This window comes from Salmo salar, chromosome ssa15 (assembly GCF_905237065.1).
Source record: "Salmo salar chromosome ssa15, Ssal_v3.1, whole genome shotgun sequence".
Classification (NCBI taxonomy): domain Eukaryota; kingdom Metazoa; phylum Chordata; class Actinopteri; order Salmoniformes; family Salmonidae; genus Salmo; species Salmo salar.
Genome location: NC_059456.1, coordinates 72,445,821 through 72,470,929, shown reverse-complemented (window position 1 = coordinate 72,470,929; position 25,109 = coordinate 72,445,821). Strand labels below are relative to the sequence as shown.

Below are 25,109 nucleotides of genomic sequence, written 5' to 3'. Positions count from 1 at the left end.
GAAGCAAACACTTATCACGGTCCCTGGCCACCATGCATTTCAATGAGAATGCCGACCGCAGCCAGGCAACCACCGCAGCAGGAATGCTGCGATTCAATATCAGCATTCCCAAGGCAAAGAAGGGGATATGCTGTGACACCTGTGAAGACAGATCCAACATACTGTAAGTCATAGTTTTTCATTCCAAATCTCCATCAATTTAGCATTTTAGGCACACAATAATTCAAAATACTAGCATTGAAAGTTGTACTAAAAAGTACACAACTAAATATTGCATATGTCTAAATGAGTACTTCTAAAACACCAGAAAACACATTGCAGAATAAGTGGCTCACTATATCATTGAATTTATAGCATCAAAACTAAGTAAAGTATAGTAAAGAAAATCTAATTCACTACCTATAACATTTCCCTTTTAAAACACATTACAGGCAACGTAGACAGGCTCATGGATCTCCTCTTCAACGAGGTCACCCTTGATCCAGCACCGTATGTGGCGAAGCTGTGCGAGCTGTGCATCCCAGGACCCGTCTGCCTAGTGTGAGAGGCCTGACAAGGCTGGATTTGTTTCCCATTTCAATCACACAGTGCGTGACTGAAGCCTGCTTAAATTAAGCGGGGTACATGGGTCCCCCTACCCTCCTCTCCCCATCAATCTCCGTAGTTGGTGCTTTTTGGAAACACAACCAAGTAATTCATTTTTAAGTGATAATAAAAAATATTAATAAATTGTATTGTTTTTTCTAGCATTGGGACACGAGATTAGTTTTACAAATTGTACAAATGGGTCCTGCACACAGTAGGGGGCCAGGGTCCTACATTAGGCTTCTGGCTCTAATAATAATTGATGACACCATTATTTTGATGACTATTTAGAATATGCTGGCCTATTGTAAATGATCAAATAAATGTAATTTATAATGCTAATGCAGAGGCACCAAAACATTGTCCAGTACATTTCTTGTATGTTGTTTTCACCCTCATGTCTTAGCTTCAAAGCTTACTCAGGCTTTACTAATTTCTTGTGAAGAAGTGTATCAACTGTAATTAGTTACAAAACAATTCAAAGGCAATTGTGTATTGCTGCTGTTTGTCAGATACCCAACAGTCCATGAACAACTCTGTTAACCAATTAGGCCATTTGAGAGAAAATGGGTTGAGACATAAGCTCTATTGGAATACTCATACTAACTGCACTAACCATACTATATATGACGTAAATTGCCTATGTAGTATGCTTATTGGTCATAGTATGGATATAGTTAGTATACCAAAAGTTCCCGGATATCGTACTGAATTCGGCAAAATACAAAGTACACAAGCAGTGGACACTATTTCTATGCTTTTAGGGCCCATAATGCAATTGTTCAGAAAATGGACGTGGCTTCAGAACGTTTTCAGATTTGAAGAAAATGGGGGAAAATATACAGCCGAAGCCCAACGAGAGTGGATACAAATTCATTACTTTAAACTAATTATGACAAATGTTAAGAAAATGTAGAGCAATGTAATAAAATAATGACTTTTCAAATAAGTTAAGTTACGCGTTATGTTGGCTGACAATTTGTTAGCTACGCTATCTTTACGAACTGCGGAGCATTACAGCAGTATGCACAGGTATGTTAGCTAGTTACCAAACGTTAGTTGGCTACTAATACATCGAACTTGCGAGGCAGTATATTAGCCATCTAACTACCAAACATTTATGGACTGTAGTATATTAACTATATGCTATTTAACTACCCAACGTTTATTGACTTGATTATTCATGTCATTCTTAGCTAAGTGGTGTTGTCGTTGTGCGTTCTCAATGGATATTGTTAATTCTGGATATCTACTCCGGGGTCGTTCGTATATTCACTCTGGCTATCTACTCCGATTTCAGAGCACTCATCTGAGTGTGCCAAAGCGCAGAATAACTGATGAACACCTGTTGAACATGGCTGGTGTCAGTAAACGTCTGAAAAAACCCCCGCAATTAAATTGTTGCTAGCAGCACAGTTACAGTCACCAACACTCTGGATAACATGAAAACAGCCTAACCAGCTCTGCTAGGCTGAGTAAAATGGTCAGAGTGAGGTGTTCGTTCATTTGTGTCTCGAAGTAGCTAGCCAACGTTAGCCAGGGTGCTTGACTGCCATTGTGAGGTCAGAATGCTCGGATCAACCCTACTGGTTAGTATGCTCCATCTGCACCAGAGCGTCCAGTGTGCGTTCGGAACATTCCGAAACGCTCTGAATTTACGAAAAGACAATCTGACAACACTGAATTTACAAACGCCCAGAGCGCACTCCGGGTGCACTCTGGCACTCCAGATTGAATTTACGAACACACCTGAAATTGTAAAATGTCTGGCTAGTAATTTTTTATGCTAACAAGCTAGCAAGAGGTTGCATAGCAACAGCATCAACTTCCGGTAGACAGGCGAAGCGCTAGTACGCTCAACTGAAACGATACCGATAGTTTACAGTATACTAAAATGAACTAATAGTATTTGGTATGTAGTATATACTCATTAAGTATGTAGTATACAGTATGTTAGTATGGGTATTCGAACACAGCTATACTATTTAGCATTGGAAGTCAAGTAATCAATAATGTGGCTCATTGTTTACCTAGTTACCTGGCAATGACCACAAGGATTTCAAAGAGCTGTCAGTCAAGGTAAGCTCATGAATATAAGTGCCCCGCCCACTCAACCTGTTCTTTCAGGCTTCCTGATAGATGGAGATGAGATAAAAGGTACAATTATGAGCATTTTAATTGCGTAAAAAGGTTATAGGTGATGTTTTGGTCACTAAAAGGCTGTTTTTACTTGGGAAAAACAATGACTCTGCGGGACCTATAAGAAAGAAAGATAGTGGAAACTCCCTCTACTGGCCCATGTTGGACACCAATCCAATGCTTTCACACGTGGGAAGGAATGAACAAGTGCACACGTGGGAGAAAAATGTATTATTGTGGTGCAGATGGAGCATACTAACCAGTTTCCCCTTCAGCCACTTCAAATGACTGTCAGTCAGATAACATTCTCATGTTCTTCACATGGAGTGTACATTTTAACGTGAACTAAAGGGGGAGAGAAAGCCGAAATACAAATGGAATCGAGGTCTGCTTCTCAACTAGAGGGCTTGACCGCCCTCTAGTGATATTTGATCATTATTACACCATTCTGGTTATATGGCTTGTTGAAGCCAGGAATCGAAAACGAATATTATTGTTTCATTATGAAGTGAAACTAATGAAACAGAGCAATATTCAGTTTAGATCCAGACCTACGGTCATTGGTCACCCTCATCCTTAAACTGAAAGAAGAATCCTCAACACAATCCCAATGATGTACAACGTTTATTTTTGTCAACGCAGGTACATAACTACAGATATTACAGATGTAAAAGCTGTGGTAATTTCTTTGGGTTGTAACATTCCGGCAAGCATATATTTGGACAAATAACATTGCTCTTTTATCTTTAGTTGTGAACAGTGCCTAGTATAGTGGTTCTGAGACTGCGGTATTTTGGCTTCATGTAATGGAATAGACAGAAAAGGCAAAAGGGTGGTTCTGACAGTAACATTTATGTCTCAGTTGGGGAAAGTAATTAAGGCTTTGATGATGGACCTCTGATGCTACTAAACATATTGACAATGCTTGACTGCTTATTTTTACCTTATTTTTTTAAATCGCATTTCTAGTTCTGCTCACTTTTCTTCATTTGAATTATGAACATGAAACTGAAGAACAACATAGAAAACGTGTGAGTTAAAGTGCATTGGGGTTACATTCAAATGTATGTTTTTCTTCGGTCTCATTCAGTGCCATGAAATTATAACTAGCAACTACTCAAGTGTGCATATTCTTTGAATGAATCTGATTACCTGCCTGAAAAGAGAAACATTTGCAAGCAAGACTGCATTTACAGAAATGTTCCAAATTCTTAGCCCCATTACTTACACTACCGTTCAAAAGTTTGGGGTCACTTAGAAATCTCGTTTAGCTAACACGACGTGCCATTGGAACAAAGGAGTGATGGTTGCTGATAATGGGCCTCTGTACGCCTATGTAGATATTCCATTAAAAATCTCCAGCTACAATAGTCATTTACAAAATCAACAATGTCTACACTGTATTTCTGATCAATTTTAAGTTATTTTAATAGACAAAAAATGTGCTTTTGAGAAACAGACTCCTCACAAGTCCTCAGCTGGCAGCTTCATTAAATAGTACCCGCAAAACACCAGTCTCAACATCAACAGTGAAGAGGTGACTCCGGGATGCTGGCCTTCTAGGCAGAGTTCCTCTGTCCAGTGTCTGTTCTTTTGCCCATCTTAATATTTAATTTTTATTGGCCAGTCTGAGATATGGCTTTTTCTTTGCAACTCTGCCTAGAAGGCCAGCATCCCGGAGTCGCCCCTTCACTGTTGACGTTGAGACTGGTGTTTTGCGGGTACAATTTAATGAAGCTGCCAGTTGAGTACTTGTGAGGCGTCTGTTTCTCAAACCAGACACTCTAATGTACTTGTCCTCTTGCTCAGTTGTGCACCGGGGCCGCCCACTCCTCTTTCAATTCTGGTTAGGGCCAGTTTGCGTTGTTCTGTGAAGGGAGTAGTACACATCATTGTACGAGATCTTCAGTTTCTTGGCAATTTCTCGCATGGAATAGCCTTCATTTCTCAGAACAAGAATAGACTGACGAGTTTCAGAAGAAAGTTCTTTGTTTCTGGCCATTTTGAGCCTGTAATCGAACCCACAAATGCTGATGCTCCAGATACTCAACTAGTCTAAAGAAGGCCAGTTTTATTGCTTCTTTAAATCAGAACAACAGTTTTCAGCTGTGCTAACATAATTGCAAAAGGGTTTTCTAATGATCAATTAGCCTTTTTAAAATGATAAACTTGGATTAGCTAACACAACGTGCCATTGGAACACAGGAGTGATGGTTGCTGATAATGGCCCTCTGTACGCCTATTCCATAAAAAAAATCTGCCGTTTCCAGCTACAATAGTCATTTACAACATTAACAATGTCTACACTGTATTTCTGATCAATTTGATGTTATTTTAAATGGACAAAAAATGTGCTTTTCTTTAAAAAACAAGGACATTTGTAAGTGACCCCAAACTTTTGAACGGTAGTGTGTATATTTCAGTTGAAGTCAGTCACGCAATGTTGCTTGGTTTTATTTTCCTGTTCTGCCCACTTTCTGTCGACCATCTGTGGAATGGTTGAGGAATGTAATTTAGTTTGGTTCCTACTTGCCACAGTCATACATTTTCTACCTAAAGCAACTATTCTGTTGTACATGCCATGCAGTTAATTTATTATGAATATTTTCGTGCAGTTTTTTTTTATTAAGAAATTGACTTGACATATTTAACAGACACCAGTAAGATATTATTGCTGAAAACTCAAAAGTAGAAAGCCTACCTGCTAGCTTGTGTCTCTGTTCTACAACAACAACTCCTCTTAAAAATCATGTCATGTGAATCTTGTCATCTCGCTCTGTCATCGTGCGGTTAAATAAATAAGAGTGTAGAACTGTACGTTGTGTATTACTTTGCAGAACTCATTAAGGCATGCGTTTCCAGGAGTCAGCGCAATGTTTAATAAGACCATATGCTTAAGGAGGGTTGTGCAGCTGCATTTACAGTATTCTCTATTTGTTTGCGATAATGTTTTCTACCAAGGACTACAGTACATAAACCACAGCACACAACCCATCAGCACATTATAGTTTGGCTTTTAGAATTATACTGAATTTGCCGCAGAAATTCCTGATTAAATCATATACTAATGCCACCGATTTAACCGAGTGCCATACTCATAATGAAAAACATTAGCAACAATTCAATTCTAATAAAATCATGTCATACTGGAATAAAACCAACAAGGCAGTGATCATTTTCGAAGGCTCAGCATAACTTAAACATACAGTAGGTGACTTGTACTGTAGATATACTGATGGGCTACTGTACTGTATTGACATATCTTCCAATATCTCCCCACATTTTTTGGTCCAGAGAAATCACTGAGAGTGTTCAGAAAGCGCAGTAGATATTAATCTTTTAACTTAAATCGGTTTCAGTTCACATGAAAAGCATCAACTCAAGCATTTGGGTGATTGGACACCCTATCTAAAACAACTCTGAATACCTCAATGGTCATACACATACAATCACACAAGACAGATTCAATTGGGCCATTTTCTGCTTGTGAAAGTTTCAGTGACAAGCGTTAACATAGGCAATCTTCTTGATCCTCCCCTCATATCTCAATCCATCCCAGCTCATACTAGGGGCCAGTTATTTTGATCCTAGCCTACTTGAGAGGCGGCCAGATTCTGTCTCCATACCCCCCTGCCCCCTCACCGCTGAAGGAGAGGGGCGAGGGGCCGCCAGGGGTGTACAGGTCAGAGTCTGTGTCTGATTCACCCTCAGCAATGAAGGGTCTAACCCTGGCGCAGAGAGATGCCCCTGTTTCTGCCGCCACCCCATTGAAGAACGATGCCCCAAAGAAGTCCTCCTTGGCCTGGGAGATGCTGAACCCACTGAAGGAGCGCTCCAGCTCCTCGTGGTCCACTGATGGGATGGACAGGGACGTGTCACTCTCCGCGGTGGGCAGTGGGGCCACGTCTGGCTGACGCCTCTGCCTCCTGTTGCGCTTCCTGCCCTGGGAGGAGCCCTCCCGGCTACTGCTCCCTCCTGCCCCGGAAGATGAGCGCTCGTGGATGGGCGGGGGAGGGGGTGGCAGGCGGAACAGGGAGGGGGAGTGCTCTCCGCTGCCCCCCCCCACAGGTGAGGGGGTGTTGGCCACACTGCTGTTCCAGGCGGGCTGGCTGAGAGGGTGCTGCAGCTGGTGCTCCCAGGAGGTGCAGGGGCGGCTGCGGCTGCCGGAGGGCGTTCCCAAAGACCTGGGCTCCGGGGAGCACTTCTTCTTCTCCATGGAGCGCAGGACCTCGGCAGCGGAACAGCTCTTCTCCTTCTTCTCCTCCTCTTTCACCTTCATTTCCTCCTCCTGCTTCACCTCCTTGCTATCCTCGGGGCTAATGTAAGGGGGCGCCGGGTAAGCTTCCTTGGAGTTGAAATAGGCCTCTGTCTCGGAGCGCGGGATGCCCATGCGCTGTACGTACATGTTGACCAGGAAATCCAGCTTTCTGTCCATGGAGCCGACCTGCAGAAAGAGAGAGAGTCCCATAGAATCTCTGCATACTGTGGTGTAGCACGACAATGCCCATAGACACTGATCTTAGGTCAATTGGGCCTTTCACACCCAAACGGTTTTGGTTAGGATTTGGGGAGGGTAATCAGATTACAAACCACAAAGATGAACGGCTAAAAGCAATGGGTTAGAATCACCTGCTTTGGGGAGGGGAGGGTAATCTGATCCTAGATCAGATTACACACCACAGAGATGAATGGCTAAAAGCAGCAGGTTAGAATCACCTGCTGGTTGTCGACAAACTGTGGCGATTCAACGTGTTGCATTGTCAGGAAAATGAACAGAAAATGATGGCCGATGTTCTGGTCAGAGGCGACAGAACGGCCACCCCCCTGCTTCTAACTGTTCGTCAACACGGTGTGTTTCGTCTCTAAGGGCATTTCTACCAAGAGCGGGGACTGTTTAGGACAAAGAGGCTGAGATAAGGTCAGAAGAACACCTGACTTACCCGTTTCTCCACTTTCATCATACGTCCCATCATGCTGGGGTCCTCCTCCTCTTTCTCCCCGTCACCGCCACCTTTGGCACCTTTATCTGGAGGACCTTTACCAACAATCTGGTCCACTCTGGCATTTAGAGAAAGCGATATCGAGGATAAAGCTATTGCTTTGATCCAGAGAGTCAAAGAGATGTGTTTTTAGCAAAAGGAAACATTATAGAGTAGACTAACTTCACAATTTAAATGACGTTTCCCCCTCTGGATTAGTGAAGCAGGTGTATAAAATTAGAAAGGTAAGACAAAACTAGAATCATGTAAGTGAAGTTAGAGATTGGTCTCTGTAGAGAGTGCATATGGAATTGGGGCTGAAGAATGATAATGTTCTTTGACGCTGAAAATGGTGAGTTCCAGGGCTCAACCATTCTTGATGGGGAAAAAAACGACAACTATGAAAACGAGGAGACAATGCATCATGTGGCATGCTTCACTATGTTTCATGCTTCATTTCCGCGGCTTCCTAACAGGGGAGCTCTCCCTCTTTCTCCGATCCAAAAGCAGCCTTGTCAAACCCAGGTTGTGTAAGGCTACATGACTCAGCCCATTGCCTGTGTGCTATTGGCCTTTTCTTCAGAAAGAATGAGACACTGATTTCCAATGGAAATAACACATATCGAAGGCCATGAAATGAACAATTCATCGACCATTTTAAACTTTTGAAAATGCTCTGCTGATTCACTTCTAGATGACATTCAGAATGAAAAGATCTATATAACTGTATTGCTATCACATAAACACTATTGAAGCATCCAGGTATAATGCTTTATAACTTGTTTTAAGCATGTTCAAGCCTTTAATAATGCCGTATATCAAGGTTTGTAATATGTTATGTCTCTTTATGGATGAATACTTAAACTGTCTCAAACAGGCTCTCATTTAGTCCGTATCATTATGAGATGAATACAGTATAAGAGATTATATAGGGTAGGGTCATACTTGCTCATGACAAGTCGTACAATATATTGTAACGGCATCATAATGCATTTTGCCTGGATGCTTTAAGTAAAGTGTTACCACTATCACTATAAACTATGGGCAACATTTCCCCCACAACAATATCCACAAACATTATGAAAGAATAGCGTGAGGGATTGCTCAATCTAACGCTTCTGTTTTTTTTGTCTTACTAGACTGTAAATCCCCTCAGAAGTCGACTGTTTAAAGACATGGTCTATCGGTTACAAAAGGGTTCTTATTCATCAAAATAAATACATTTGATAGCACTTTACTAGAGCCCCAATTGACGTAAAGACGTATAACAGTTCTACAGTATGTAGCAGAGTGACCTAATACCTGTTATAACAAGACATGATAACCCACTACACAATTATGACACAATATAGTGTCAGAATTGTGTGAGTCAGTTGTCATTATCTGTTATCGTTACAAGGACAGGCATTTTATCATTCTTGTGGCTAATACGCCTTACGCAGCCTTTATGTCAGCATGATATAAGAATTTCCTTACGTTCTACAGTAATTTACGTATAGGAAAAGTGCAGTCTAGTGACTTAACCTAGGACCTTCTGTAGACTTCTTATGGCGAGGAGTAGATGGGCCAGGAGGCCACACAATCATATCTACCCTGGCAAGGCACATAGAGAAGATGTGAGCGCAATGCAAAATGAAGCAACACATGGGAATTTGACCATATGAAATACATGGACAAATAAGTCAGAATATATTCCATACATGAGCGAGGTGAGCTTCTCAAAAGCTTGGTAGCTACCATGGTTATTTATGTCAAACATAGATCTAACATTTGTTACTTTCTCACAGCTGTGTGACTGCGTTGTCGAGAGAAATAAAGAACCACATTAGCTATGAAATTTTGGTTGTTGTTTTAACAGAAATGTACACATAGGCCTACAGTTTCATTGTTGGAATAGATTTACATATGTGTTGGACATGTATCATCTAATCAAAACTAATGTGGTACTTATTTGAGGGAGAAAAATATATGAAATCGACATTTCCCTTGACTTGTTAAATACTGTTCAAGTGAATGAAGTTGTTTCAAGCTATGAAACATCACATAAATGTGTCCGTCATCGGGATACGTGCCAGAGGAAGGCATAGCACATAAGGGCGGATGTTAGTTTAGTGATTATCACAACATGCATGTGTCCAGTGACACAACAAGGTAGACAGTGACAAGACAGTGTCAAATCTACGCTCTACATTTCTATCTGCAATACTCCACCAGACTGAATACGCCTGGACAATTAGGCAGGGCTATTCAATTATGGTCCAAGATGGGCAAATAATTTCTGGTTTCCCTTTTCAAAGTGGCTGCGTTGCAACATTTTCTGGACGCCTCTTTTTCAATAGATAAACAACTGAAGCTTCTGCGCATGTGCAGGATTTGTTTGGCTGCCCAGAGGATACACTGCCGAATATCAATGCTGAATTGAGAATGGTGCTTGTTCAATTAAGTTAGATCAAAGCAGAATCAATGTCTGCAATGTCACATAATTATTCATTAATATTCGACAGAACAGAACTGAATATAATAGCATAACGTTACTGTAAGACCAAAAACACCACCTAATTTCTTATTAAATTTTAGGATGATTTTTTTTCAAAATGTTTGCACAGCATGCCCCACTGGGCAATATACAGTATGTGCTTTGATTGAACACAGGTAGGCTACAGTTTGTTAAATTATTTCACTGCACATAATACAAAAATCACTGGAGCCTAGGCCTACATCATTCAAGAAAAATACCAAAATGCATATTCCCATGAAATTGATTGAGATCAAATGGTTGGCATGCAGAAGATGCATGGACATTTCACTGGTAAAACTTGAAGAATTATCTTTCACGATTGACGGTGAGTAAAGTGAAAAATATAAAGTGATGGGGAGGGTGAGCACACACATTTGTGCGTAAAGTAGAGGTAAAGAAACATATGTGACGAACATGACGGGTGGGAGCGGGGCGGGGCGGAGCGGTTACCTTTGGTAGCGCAGCCTTCCCTTTTTTCCTTCTAATCAAGGACTAATTCAGACACGAGGTACGTAATGTCTCAGGCCAATCAATGACAGTTATGTATCATTTAACTACCAGGCTAGAAATAATCCCGGCAGAACTTTGGCACTCCAGGGCTGGTAATTGAATTGCCCTGGTGAAGAGTGGCAGCTGTCAATGTGTGTCTACTGATGAAAACCTGGTGGGTCTGTGGATGTTTGAGGTTCAAATAGTATTATTATTTTTTCTTCTACCCTCCCCCCCCCCCACCCCCACCTAAATAGTATTTTAGTTTACTTTCTAATACTTTGAGTGTTTATTGAGCAAACCTTCAGTGCCAGATGGGTGGGTTTGCACATTGATCCTATTGTGCCAGACATGCTCAAACAAACACAGCTAAGCTATTATTAAGAACAAAATAATTACTATTCGAACACAAGTCTGTTTTGAGGAAAGGGTGTATGACGATCGGTGAATGGAAGAATGGGTCTTGCCTGGACTGTAGTTGCTTAATCCGACTCAGCATGTCCAAGTGGCCTGCGGAGTACTGCTCTATCACATCCATCACGTCGTATGGCCGTAGGCTCTCCTTAAACCTCCTCTTTGACACCAGAAACCTCATGATGCTGAAGCAGACATTTAGGAAAAATAAAACAGAAATATGTATTTTTCAAAACAAAAGCAGCTGTTGACACACTTTAGTATGGTAATCATTCAGAAGAATAGAATCAGATTTTCTATCAAATGTATTATAATCGAATTATACTGTGTGCATGTTCATAAATAGGACAACTGCCTTTAAAAATCAGAGGAACTAATTTCTAAAGTGCTAGTTTCTGCAGAAGACACTGGGTTCTTCGGGTATAAAGTGAATATAAATCCTCTCTTACATTATTGCCCTAATTGTGACCTTCAACCCAGGAGATAAATCTTGAAGGAATTCACAGTGGCAGTTCTTATCACCCCCAACATCCTCCCCGGGGAGGCAAGCCTCTATGGAGCAAAGACAAGGACACCACATCAACCACAATGTCAAAGCTTCAACCACTGGCTCCCATACATAGTGTAACACCGTTATTGTGTCCGGATTAAGCCAAGCAAAGTTGGTGCATAGCCGTTAGCATCAACAGTGCAGTTCAGAGTTTCCAAGCCAGTGTGGAAAGTTAGCATACCATAGCATTGGTGGAATTCAACGGTATTGATTTGTGAAACAACAACAAAAAGACTGAATGCAGGAATTGAGGGATCTACTACCAAACAGAGGCAGTTAAAGTCAAGAATGCTTTCTGATGAGGTCCCCTCCGTCCACCACCAATGACTCCACAGCCATGCATTACGTTAGCCTGTTTTGCTAGCAGTGTATCTAGTCATCTCAATAGAAATTTCAAGCTAACTAGGCTAACAATCAGGCTATTTAAGTCCTTTCAGTGTTGGTCTGGACTGTAGTGCATACTGGTTACAGTACATGTTGGTCTATATTTGGGTAGAGTCCATTGTTAAAAGGGTTCAGGAAAAAATTAGGAGATGAAATTAAGGTTTCTTCATGCATGTTAAATCAGGAACAAGCTGAACGCACTACTTTTAGAATTATTTACAAGTTACCTCTAGGTTATACTTGTTGGTAACAGTTAACTTGAACCCTCTGTCATACAGGCAACTTAACTCGATTATAATTGACTTATGAGTTGTCATAAGCAGTCATAACAACTATAGCATAGCATGAATTCCTATTGACAGAGGATTTAAGTAAAGTTATCAAAGTTCAGCAAATTTGGACATGCATGGTTTCCAGGCGTACTGTCATTTGTAAACGTGAATATAAACAAATACGTTGTTCTTTTGCTTCTTCCCTACAGCCAACCAATAAAATATAATTAGTTCTTACTTATTAACCCCTCAATTGCTGCAAAGAAAAGGAGAGGAGAGATATACAATAATGGTATAAACAAAATGAAAGGCATTTTATAAAACAATGCCAAAACAACACATGTGAACCCACGTATGGAATCCTCAGTAAATTCTCATGTATGGGTACAGTACATGAAGGAAAACCGTAAGACGGCAAATGTTAAGCCATTGAAATCTTTACTATGACATTGTTTCAATGATAGGTCTATAGTATCATACAATGCATAGGTATAACGTGAAAAAAGCGATGCAATCTAAGTGTTAAGATGTTAGTTACAACTTATCATTTGATTAAGAGACTTGATGTAGAATGTTCTCATCATAAATATTAGTTAGCTAGTAATACTAAGGCCAGGGCTGTATCTAACCTGGAGAACTCTTCAGTCCAAAGTCTTCATCCTGCATTTCAATCAGCACTTTAACGTGCATGCCGCAGAGGAGAACAAACACAACTCATGAGGATCAGCTCGGTCATTCAATATATACAGTACCAGTCAAAAGTTTGGACACACCTACTCATTCCAGGGTTTTTCTTTATTTTTACTATTTTCTACATTGTAGAATAATAGTGAAGACATCAAAACTATGAAATAACACATATGGAATCATGTAGTAACCAAGAAAGTGTTAAACAAAGCAAAACATATTTTAGATTTGAGATTCTTCAAAGTAGCCACCAATTGCCTTGACAGCTTGAACACTGTTGGCATTCTCTCAAACAGCTTCATGAGCTTGTCACCTGAAATGCATTTCAATTAACAGGTGAACCTTGTTAAAAGTTAATTTTGGAATTTCTTTCCTTCTAAATGCATTTGAGCCAATCACTTGCGTTGTGACAAGGTAGGGGTGGTATACTGAAGATTGCCCTATTTGGTAAAAGACCAAGTCCATATTATGGCAAGAACAGCTCAAATAAGCAAAGAGAAACAACAGTCCATCATTACTTTAGACATGAAGGTCAGTCAATACGGAAAATTTCAAGAACTTTGAAAGTTTCTTCAAGTGCAGTCGCAAAAACCATCAAGCATTATGATGAAACTGTCTCTCATGAGGAAGACCCAGAGTTACCTCTGCTGCAGAGGATAAGTTCATTAGAGTTAACTGCACTTCAGATTGCAGCCCAAATAAATGCTTCACAGAGTTCAAGTAAGACACATCTTGTCGTGGAATATTCCATTAAAGTGAGAGAGACTGTCATTTCTTCAAACAATCATCTTTATTCAATATCGATTAATTATTGCAATAATGAAACTGTCGACCCCACACTCCGAAGTGTGTTGCCGAGTGCTTAACTAATAATGAATAAACAGATGATATATAGGACCTAAAAATACTTGGTCAGCGCTAATTACAGTACTCCCATTAGCCACCTTGGTTATCTACACGGGAAGTTGTTTTACCCCCAACCCGGCTTAGTTTCCCAGATGCCAGGAAGATGAGACAACGAGAGATTGTTATATACTCCTTCACACTATCTCCATCTCGTGTCACACACACCACATATTGTCTATGAAATTCCAACTTTAGGTTTTTAATCACCAAGTCATTGTCAGCTCAAGATATCTCTAGCAAAACCCATTTCCTTGACCATATGCCCAGACTAACAGCAGGAAGCTAGAGTGGAAACCGTCTCTTAACAGAAACACAGAATTAAACAGAATAGAAACGTATTCCTATTTGTTAAGTATTAATTGCTAACTATTAATATCAAACAAATTAGGTAAATATGCAATTTTTCTATCACAATCTCAACAGGAGACTGCGTGAATCAGGCCTTCAATGTTGAATTGCTGCAAAGAAACCACCAATAATCAGAAAAGACTTGCTTGGGCCAAGAAACATGAACAATGGACATTAGACCGGAGGCAATCGGTCCATTGGTCTGATGAGTCCAAATTTGCGATTTTTGGTTCCAACGAGCCGTGTCTTTGTGAGACGCAGAGTAGGTGAACGGATGATCTCAGCATGTGTGGTTCCCACCGTGAAGCATGGAGGAGGTGGTATGAGGGTGTGGGTGTGCTTGGCTGGTAAAACTGTCTGTGATTTATTTAGAATTGAAGGCACACTTAACCAGCATGGCTACCACAGAATTCTCCAGCGATACGCCATCCCATCATCTGGTTTGTGCTTAGTGGGACTATCATTTGTTTTTCATCAGGACAATTCCCCAACATACCTCCAGGCATGTAAGGGCTATTTGACCAAGAAGGAGAGTGATGGAGTGCTGCATCAGATGACCTGGCCTTCACAATCACCCGACCTGAACCCAATTGAGATGGTTTGGCATGAGTTGGATCGCAGAGTGAAGGGAAAGCAGCCAACAAGTGCTCAGCATATGTGGGAACTCCAAGACTGTTGGAAAAGCATTCCAGGTGAAGCTGGTTGAGAGAATGCCAAGAGTGTGCAAAGCTCTCATCAAGGCAAAGGGTCGCTACTTAGAAGAATCTAAAATATGTTTTGCTTTGTTTAACACTTTCTTGGTTACTACATGATTCCATATGTGTTATTTCATAGTTTTGATGTCTTCACTATTATTCTACAATGTAGAAAATAGTAAAAATAAAGAAAATCCCTTGAATGAGTAGGTGTCCACACTTTTGACTGGTACTGATATATATATATATATATATATATATATATATATATGAAGCATTTATTTGGGCTGCAATCTGAAGTGCAGTTATATATATATATAATATATATATATATATATATATATATATATATATATATATATAACTGTATATACACATATATATATATACACATACATATATATATCATATATATACACATACACATATATATATACATACACACACAAAATATATATACACACACACAAAAGTATGTGGACACCCCTTCAAATTAGTGGATTCAGCTAGTTCAGCCACACCTGTTGCTGACAGGTGTATAAAATCAAGCACACAGCCATGCAATCTCCACAGACAAACATTGGCAGTAGAACGGCCTTACTGAAGAGCTCACTGACTTTCAACGTGGCACCGTCATAGGATGCCACCTTTCCAACAAGTCAGTCCATCAAATTTCTGCCCTGCTTGAGCTGCCTCGGTCAACTGTAAGTGCTGCTATTGTGAAGTGGAAATGTCTAGGAGCATCAATGGCTCAGCAGCGAAGTGGTAGGCCATACAAGCTCACAGAACGAGATGGGCGAGTGCTGAAGCACGTAAAAATCATCTGTCCTCGGTTGCAACACTCACTACAGAGTTCCAAACTTCTACTGGAAGCAACGTCAGCAAAGTAACTGTTCATCAGGAGCCAAGTGTCGGCCTGAGTGGTGTGAAAAGTTCGACGAACAGGTGTCCACATACTTTTGGCCGCAGAATGTCCGTTATTCCAGAGGACGAGTCCCTGTAATTCTTCATTTTTAAATAAATTGAAAGATATGTCAGAAGCCTGGAGGTTTTTCTCTAGGTGTGAAGATATTTCAACAAGTCCAGGCGACAACATTGCTACACTAATAACAGGAGCTTGGTTTCCAAGTTTCGAAACCTTACCAAACCATATTTGGTATAGTGTCACCATAAAATTAGAATTGAGGAAGTGTGATCATAATCATTAGGATATTTTTGTGATCCGCAGCAGACGTCCTAAATTCTCTAGCTCTTCTTCAGATGAGCTAAACAGTGAACTTGCACTTGAGATGTGTTTTAAGGCTGAAAAAGGGAACTTTCCAAAAGTTGAGGTCAGTTGAATGCTGCTTTGCCATCTATTAAGAGCAAGGTTTACATTAAATAAGCGCAATATTTTTTACTAATGCATTTGGCAATATTCAATTAATACGCACAAAATGTATAAATAAAAGCAATGACCGTGAAAGTTCATACATGTAGGCCCTTCATATATAGGCCCTTCATATACAGCTGAAGTCAGATGTTTACATATACTGAGGTTGGAGTCATTAAAACTCATTTTTCAACCACTCCACACATTTCTTCTTAACAAACTATAGTTTTGGCAAGTCAGTTAGGACATCTACTTTGTGCATCAAGTAATTTTTCCAACAATTATTTACAGATATTTCACTGTATCACAATTCCAGTGGGTCAGAAGATCACATACACTAAGTTAACTGTGCCTTTGGGATAGGTGGCAGTATTTTCACGGCCGGATAAAAAATGTACGCGATTTCATCTGGTTACTACTCCTGCCCAGAAACTAGAATATGCATATAATTAGTAGATTTGGATAGAAAACACTCTAAAGTTTCTAAAACTGTTTGAATGGTGTCTGTGAGTATAACAGAACTCATATGGCAGGCCAAAACCTGAGAAGATTCCATACAGGAAGTGCCCTGTCTGACAATTTGTTGTCCTTCTGTTGCATCTCTATCGAAAATACAGCATCTGTGCTGTAACGTGACATTTTCTAAGGCTTCCATTGGCTCTCTAAAGCTGCCAGAAAGTGGAATGGGGTGTCTGCTGTCTCTGGGCAAAGAACAGTAGCAGAATTTGTAAGTGGTCAGCCTGGGGACAGTGAGACTGGAGATGCGCTTTCACGAGACTACTCAATTTTTTTCTTTCAGCCTTTGAATGAATACAACGTTGCCCGGTTGGAATATTATCGCCATTTTACGAGAAAAATAGCATAAAAATTGATTTTAAACAGCGTTTGACATGCTTCTAAGTACGGTAATGGAATATTTTTACATTTTTTGTCACGAAATGCGCTCGCGCGTCACCCTTCGGATAGTGACCTGAACGCACGAACAAAACGGAGCTATTTGAATATAACTATGGATTATTTGGAACCAAAACAACATTTGTTGTTGAAGTAGAAGTCCTGGGAGTGCATTCTGACGAAGAACAGCAAAGGTAATCCAATTTTTCTAATAGTAATTCTGAGTTTAGTGAGCCCCAAACTTGGTGGGTATCAAAATAGCTAGCCGTGATGGCCGAGCTATGTACTCAGAATATTGCAAAATGTGCTTTCGCCGAAAAGCTATTTTAAAATCTGACACCGCGATTGCATAAAGGAGTTCTGTATCTATAATTCTTAAAATAATTGTTATGTATTTTGTGAATGTTTATCATGAGTGATTTAGTAAATTCACAAGTTTTCGGTGGGTATGCTAGTTCTGAACATCACATGCTAATGTAAAAAGCTGGATTTTGATATAAATATGAACTTGATTGAACAAAACATCCATGTATTGTATAACATAATGTCCTAGGAGTGTCATCTGATGAAGATCATCAAAGGTTAGTGCTGCATTTAGCTGTGGTTTTGGTTTTTGTGACATATATGCTTGCTTTGAAAATGGCTGTTTGATTATTTTTGGCAGGGTACTCTCCTGACATAATCTAATGTTTTGCTTTCGCTGTAAAGCCTTTTTGAAATCGGACAATGTGGTTAGATTAACGAGAGTCTTATCTTTAAAATGGTGTAAAATAGTTGATTGTTTGAGAAAATTGAATTGTGGTATTTTAGTTGGTTTTGTATTTTGCGCCGTGCGATGCCATTAGCTGTTGGCTAGGGGTTCCGCAGGCGGAACGGGGTTCCGCTAGCGGAATGTCTGTCCTCAACAGGTTTTAAACAGCTTGGAAAATTCCAGAAAATTATGTAATGGCTATTTGACATCATTTAAGTCAATTGGAGGTGTACCTGTGGATGTATTTCAAGGTCTACCTTCAAACTCAGTGCCTCTGCTTGACATCATGGGAAAATCTAAAGAAATCAGCCAATCAACCTCAGAAAAAGAATTGTAGACCTCCACGAGTCTGGTTCATCCTTGGGAGCAATTTCCAAACGCCTGAAGGTACCACGTTCATCTGGTACCTTCAGATATAAACACCACGGGTATAAACACCACGGGACCATGCGGCCATAATACCACCCAGGAAGGAGACGTGCTCTGTCTGCTAGAGATGAGCGTACTTTGGTGCGGAAAGTGCAAATCAATCCCAGAACAATAGCAAAGGATCTTGTTTCCTCCAGCATCTTCACAGGTACAAAGGTATCTATATCCACGTAAAACGAGTCCTATATCAACATAACCTGAAAGGCCGCTCAGCAAGGAATAAGCCACTGCTCTAAAACTGCCATAAATAAGCCAGACTACAGTTTGCAACTGCAAATGGGGAAAAAATATCATACCTTTTGGAGAAATGTCCTCTGGTCTGATGAAACAAAAATAGAACTGTTTGGCCATAATGATAATGCAAGCCGAAGAACACCATCCCAACCGTGAAGCACGGGGGTGGCAGCATCATGTTATGGGGGTCATACCTTTTGGAGAAATGTCCTCTGGTCTGATGAAACAAAAATAGAACTGTTTGGCCATAATGATAATGCAAGCCGAAGAACACCATCCCAACCGTGAAGCACGGGGGTGGCAGCATCATGTTATGGGGGTGCTTTGCTACAGGAGGGACTGGTGCACTTCACAAAACAGATGGCATCATGAGGAAGGAAAACTACGTGGATATATTGAAGCAACATCTCAAGACATCAGTCAGGAAGTTAAAGCCTGGTCGCAAACGGGTCTTCCAAATGGACAATGACCCCAAGCATACTTCCAAAGTTGTGGCAAAATGGCTTAAGGACAACAAAGTCAAGGTATTGGAGGGGCATCACAAAGCCCTGACCTCAATCCTATAGAAAATGTGTGGGTAGAACTGAAAAAGTGTGTGCGAGCAAGGAGGCCTAGAAACCTGACTCAGTTACACCAGCTCTGTCAGGAGGAATGGGCCAAAATTCACCCAACTTACTGTGGGAAGCTTGTGGAAGGCGCAGCACTTCGTTCAATTTATCAAATAATTTATTGTTTTCTTGCTCAAACCGTGATCAACACCTGTCAAACGCAGACATTTCTCTCAAAACACAGGGATGTCGATTCATACGGGGATAGTATTGCCAGAAGACCTTAGAGTTTGCCAAAAAAACACTAGGTTATTCTGGCTGGAATTGTTACTCTCCTGCCATGTAAAAATTAAGACATGACAGATTCGGACAGGACTAAAATTACAGATGGTGTTTTGTGCTCGTTCACATACTTACATTACCCGCCCACCCCCAGTAAAACAAACCCCGTTTAAATAAGGCTTAAGATGTTTGGTGTAGTATTTCTCATGTGAAAAACGTTTCATTAAAACAAGTCGTCTCTCATTGAATGACAACAATCACTTCATTGAAGAATCCCGCCCATAGTTCCCACTTCTACTAGGAGTAGTATCATTGACCAATCACCGACGAACGGGCATTGACTTTGGCAACCTTACTCTGCATCCCATCTGCATTGTCTGACTGCAACATTAGTGCATCTTCCAGACACTAGACCGTAATTAAAGATGCATGTAGGGATCTTAAGCACTTACTGTATGAATTGAAATTAGTAAACTATCACACGAATTGCAACAAGTAACATATCATACATGCAGGACGTAACATATCATACAAAATGTATGACGTAGTACACAATTGTGCACAATTTTCCGGGAACCATTTTTGCCTTGTGAGCACTACTTTCAAAACTACTGGCTGAAATTATACAAAAGTTCTGGAGCATCACTTTAATGAAGTGCCATTGGCACATCCCTTAAAGCCTACAGTTGGCACGCTGGGTGACAGCTGGCATGGGGCCACAGAGTAAAACGTCCTTGCACATCCTCTGAACTCCAAGTTGAGGACGTACAGTAGAGCTAACGACAACAAACAGAAGGTAGTCCAGTAGATAACTATAGTTAAACAGAATGCTAGTCAGATAGATAGTCAAACTGATGTCTAGTTCAGGAGGTAGCTAGTGAACCTGAAAGCTATACAGGTAGATACAATAGTAGTTAAACAGAATGCTAGCCAGGTATACAGTAGCTAGTCAAACAGATTGCTAGTCCGATACCGTAGATAGAAACAGTATGCCTCTCAGACAGATAGTCAAAGTCAAAATGCTAGTCAAGTAGCTAGAATGCTTGTCAGGTAGACAGCTGGTCAAACAGAATGCTAGTCAGGTAGACAAAGATAAACAAATTGGTATTCCATTAGATGTCTAGTCAAACAGAATGCTAGTCATGTAGACAACTATTTTTACAGAATGGTATTCAGTTAGATGGCTAGTCAAACAGAGATCTAGTCATGTAGACCAGGGATTCCCAAACTCATTCCACGTTTTGGTTTTTGCCCTAGCACTACACAGCTGATTCAAATAATTAAAGCTTGATGAGGAGTTGGTTATTTGAATCAGCTGTGTAGTGCTAGGGGAAAAAAACAAAGCATGCACCCAAGGGAGGGCCCCAGGACCGAGTTTGGGAAACCCTGATGTAGACAACTAGTTTTACAGAATAGTATTAAGTCAGACAAATAGTCAAACAGAAATGCTAGTCATGTAGACAACTAGTTTCACAGAATGTATTTAGTTACATGTCTAGTCAAACGGAATGGTAGGCAGGTAGTAGCTTGTCCAACAGAACGCTAGCGCTTGTCAAACAGAATGTTAGCAAATAAAAAATTCACAGGTTCACATGCTCCCAATGGTTAAGCACATTCATTGGATGATTGATCTAGGAGTTAGGCCTAATTAGCTAGGCAGATAGCGTATTTTCAAATATAATACTAGTCAAGAAGATAGCTTATTATCTTCTTGACTTGCATTATATTTGAAAATATGTTGTCAAGAAGATAATAAGCTATTTGACTAGATATTTTCTTGCCTAGCATTATATTTGGTATCTGCCAAGCTAATTAGGTCCAACTCCTTGGACAATCGTTCAATGAATGCGTTATACCATTGTGAGCATATGCACCGTTTTCTTTGTCTTTTGCATATCTGACAGTGTACTGTACTGCATAGCCTACTTTGCAACGGTGTAATGTCTATATAGAAATATTACAATATTGTTAATATCTAAAGAAGATAAGCTAATCAAACAGAATGCTAGTCATATAACCAGTGGTGCAGATTTAGAATCTCCTCACCCTCTGAGTTTTGGCGCGAGGTGCTGCCCCTTGCACGGAAAGCATGCATGGCCCCTTGGGCCCGGTCAGCGAAGCTCCAGCTCGGCCCTCCCTCTGCCCCGTCTTCAGGTCCAGGGGACTGGGACCTCCCTGTGGCCCCAGCCATTTTGGAAGGACTAGGATACACCTTGTCCTTTAGGCTAGGCTTCCGGCTACAGGGAGCGGAGAAGGAAATACAGAACGGCGTGAGAGGGAGATAGATATGTATGGATAATGCATCTTTTGCTGAGATGTAAGGATAATCTTGTGGGTTTGAGTTCCCATGGTGATATGACTCATGTGCATACTGTGCAGTATAAGAGCAATATAGGGCTGTGTGGAACAAGAGTTACTTTAGACATATTGTCTAGGCTGTGTTCACTATGTCTAGTTCAAGTATCATATGGGTAGGGAAACTAAAATAGCTCTGCAGTGTCAATGTGTCAACAAGCAGTTATTAATCGAGAATACATTTTAGTCAACTTTAGTAATGATGTGGGCTTGACCATGTTGGCTATTCTCACTCATAAATATAGCATGTTAACATGGAGCCACTTACTGTATATCTATACCTGCTTATACATAAAGTAGTAATGTGCTGTTGAGCATAGTGTGATGTCTGAGATATGTCTGTGCGATTAAAGGTCTTACCTCTTACGGCAACTTAAAATGAGGCAATGTCCTACAGCGGAAGGAGCCTTTTCCGTGTGCACATAGTCGAGCATTCGGTCAGGCAAGCAGCAGAAGCAACAAGCAAGCATGCATGGGAAGCACAGTGATAGGCCTCAAAAAGAAAAAGAAGGGTTGTCATCTCTATGCAAAAAGTAATCATGTCATGCAGACAGGGTTAACCATCACGTCTCCCACTGTACTGTATGTGGGAATCATTTCAAAGGAAATGCTTGTTAGATACCAACGTAAAAGGCATATTGTTTTCTTGCTTTTCAACAAAAGTTGTCAAAGGGCTGACTGAGCAAAAAGCCAACAAGCGAAAAAAAAAATGCATAAGAGAAACAACAAATCAATGCTCTGTCACAAAAAACTAAGACGTACATCTGTATTTTCTAGGAAGCTGTTCAGGTAAATGTGCAGAAAAGATACACTATGTGGATAATTAAATGTTACATTTGACTGATTCTCAATAGCTGAGGGGGATTAAAAAGAGTCAGCTAGTCATGTGCTTCATCTACTCAGCTGAACATGTGTCAAAAGCGGGAAAATATAAGAACAGATAGGAAAGTACAGGACAGGTATATAGAGACTTAAATACTTGCAGTGCAGATGTTAGTATCTGTGCAACAGTACCTATAGGTTCTCGGGCAGCACCCACAAAGCATGTCATCTTTGTGTGAATGGTCAATACTGGACATTGGAGAGCGAGATAGTGGAATGGTGGGCAGTAGAGGAGACACAAAAGATAACAGTGATGGAGGAATTAAGTGCATCTGAAAAATGAAGTGGCTAGCCTTGTAATGTCCTACAATGTCCTTGTAATGGTCAGTAAGAGGATGATATGATGCAAGAATGAGCAATGGCAGAAGATGAGGAAGATGAGGAATGGTTGAAGACTTAGAACATATTCTAAGTACTTTGATTAATCAGACAATAACGGGAGAAAAAAAAAACTGTTTGGAATGATGTGACAAATCAGTTATCATTTTATAACAGTGGGGCCTTACACAATAACACAGACCAAAATACTGCATTATTAATGCAAGACCAGGGGATGGAACCAGTTCAGGGAACAGAACTGAAAACAGGAAAATAAATGTACTAAATAAAACTAAGAATTTGTAATGGTAAAGCGAGCGTGGAGCCTTTTCCTTTCCAACGTACTGTAAATTTAACACCCTCTACTTATTTCCAACAGGATTTGTATTTATTTGTTCAAGGAACAGAAACAGAACCTGAAACAAAAGTGATCCATACCGTTCTGGAAAATAAACATTATTCCAGGAATATTTATTTTGTCCCACAAAAAAATGCAACAAAGTGCCTATGGAAAGCCCTCTGTCACTCAGAAACAGTAGGCAGAAATATCTACAGTCCACAATACAGCATTGGCTGTTAAATGTAATCGTTCTACAAATCGCAAAGACATGGCCTTACAGTGACCCATTATGAAATTCATATATGTTACTGCTCTAGAGTGTTCTCTATGCCAGTGGGATAATTAACACATTTCAAATGTTGAGCTTGGGAATGGACCTAGAATTGTGGATAAAAGCTTAATGTTGGCAGTGAGGACAAAGTGAGCTTAGCTAGGGCAGTGGTTCCCAAACTGTCGGGGGCGCGGGGGTCAACACCCCCTCCAAAAATATATCTATAAACGATAGATCACAAATATATATACAGTACCAGTCAAAAGTTTGGACACACCTACTCATTCATGGGTTTTTCTTTATTTGTACTATTTTCTACATTGCAGAATAATAGTGAAGACCCCAAAACTATGAAGTAACACATATGGAATCATGTAGTAACCAAAAAAAAAAGTGTTAAACTAATCAAATTATTACATTACATTTACATTTAAGTCATTTAGCAGAAGCTCTTATCCAGAGCGACTTACAAATTGGTGCATTCACCTTATGATATCCAGTGGAACAACCACTTTACAATAGTGCATCTAAATCTTTTAGGGGGGGGTTAGAAGGATTACTTTATCCTATCCTAGGTATTCCTTAAAGAGGTGGGGTTTCAGGTGTCTCCGGAAGGTGGTGATTGACTCCGCTGTCCTGGCGTCGTGAGGGAGCTTGTTCCACCATAGGGGTGCCAGAGCAGCGAACAGTTTTGACTGTTAAATTATATTTAATATTTGAGATTCTTCAAAGTAGTCACCCTTTACCTTGATGACAGCTTTGTACACTCTTGGCATTCTCTCAACCAGCTTCATGTGGAATGCTTTTCCAACAGTCTTGAAGGAGTTCCCACACATGCTGAGCACTTGTTGGCTGCTTTTACTTCACTCCGTGGTCCAACTCATCCCAAACCATAGCAATTGGGTTGAGGTCAGGTCAGCAGAGGTAACTCTGGGTCTTCCTTTCCTGTGGCGGTCCTCATGAGAGCAAGTTTCATCATAGCGCTTGATGGTTTTTGCGACTGCACTTTAAGAAACTTTCAAAGTTCTTGAAATGTTCTGGATTGACTGACCTTCATGTCTTGAAGTAATGATGGACTGTTGTTTCTCTTTTCTTATTTGAGTTGTTCTTGCCATAATATGGACTTGGTCTTTCACCAAATCTTCTGTATACCACCCCTACCTTGTCACAACACAAGTGTTTGGCTCAAATGCATTTAGAAGGAAATAAATTCCACAAATTAACATTTAACAAGACACACCTGTTAATTGAAATGTATTCCAGGTGATAAGCTCATGAAGCTGGTTGAGAGAATTCCAACAGTGTTCAAAGCTGTCATCAAGGCAAAGGGTGGCTACTTTGAAGAATCTCAAATATAAAAAACATTTATTTGTTTAACACCTTTTTGGTTACTACATGATTCCATATGTGTTATTTCATAGTTTTGATGTCTTCACTATTATTCTACAATATAGAAAGTAGTAAAAA

At 40.3% G+C, this 25,109-nt stretch overlaps 1 protein-coding gene across 2 annotated transcripts in view; it reads right to left on the bottom strand.

Annotated features, from left to right (window-relative positions):
• Nucleotides 1-4,900: 4,900 nt before the first annotated feature.
• LOC106572183 (potassium voltage-gated channel subfamily KQT member 2) overlaps nucleotides 4,901-25,109 on the bottom strand; it is a 41,702-nt gene continuing 21,493 nt past the window's right edge. Inside the window, exons 11-16 of one of the 2 annotated variants that reach the window (XM_014146108.2) lie at nucleotides 22,846-22,902; nucleotides 21,523-21,713; nucleotides 11,574-11,676; nucleotides 11,178-11,309; nucleotides 7,665-7,782; nucleotides 4,901-7,168 (exon numbers count right to left, since the gene is read on the bottom strand). In XM_014146108.2, the coding sequence (XP_014001583.1) occupies nucleotides 6,317-7,168; nucleotides 7,665-7,782; nucleotides 11,178-11,309; nucleotides 11,574-11,676; nucleotides 21,523-21,713; nucleotides 22,846-22,902 (1,453 nt within the window). In that variant the 3' untranslated portion in view covers nucleotides 4,901-6,316. The remainder of the gene's footprint in view (nucleotides 7,169-7,664; nucleotides 7,783-11,177; nucleotides 11,310-11,573; nucleotides 11,677-21,522; nucleotides 21,714-22,845; nucleotides 22,903-25,109) is intronic. The other variant, XM_014146110.2, reaches the window with a different exon arrangement.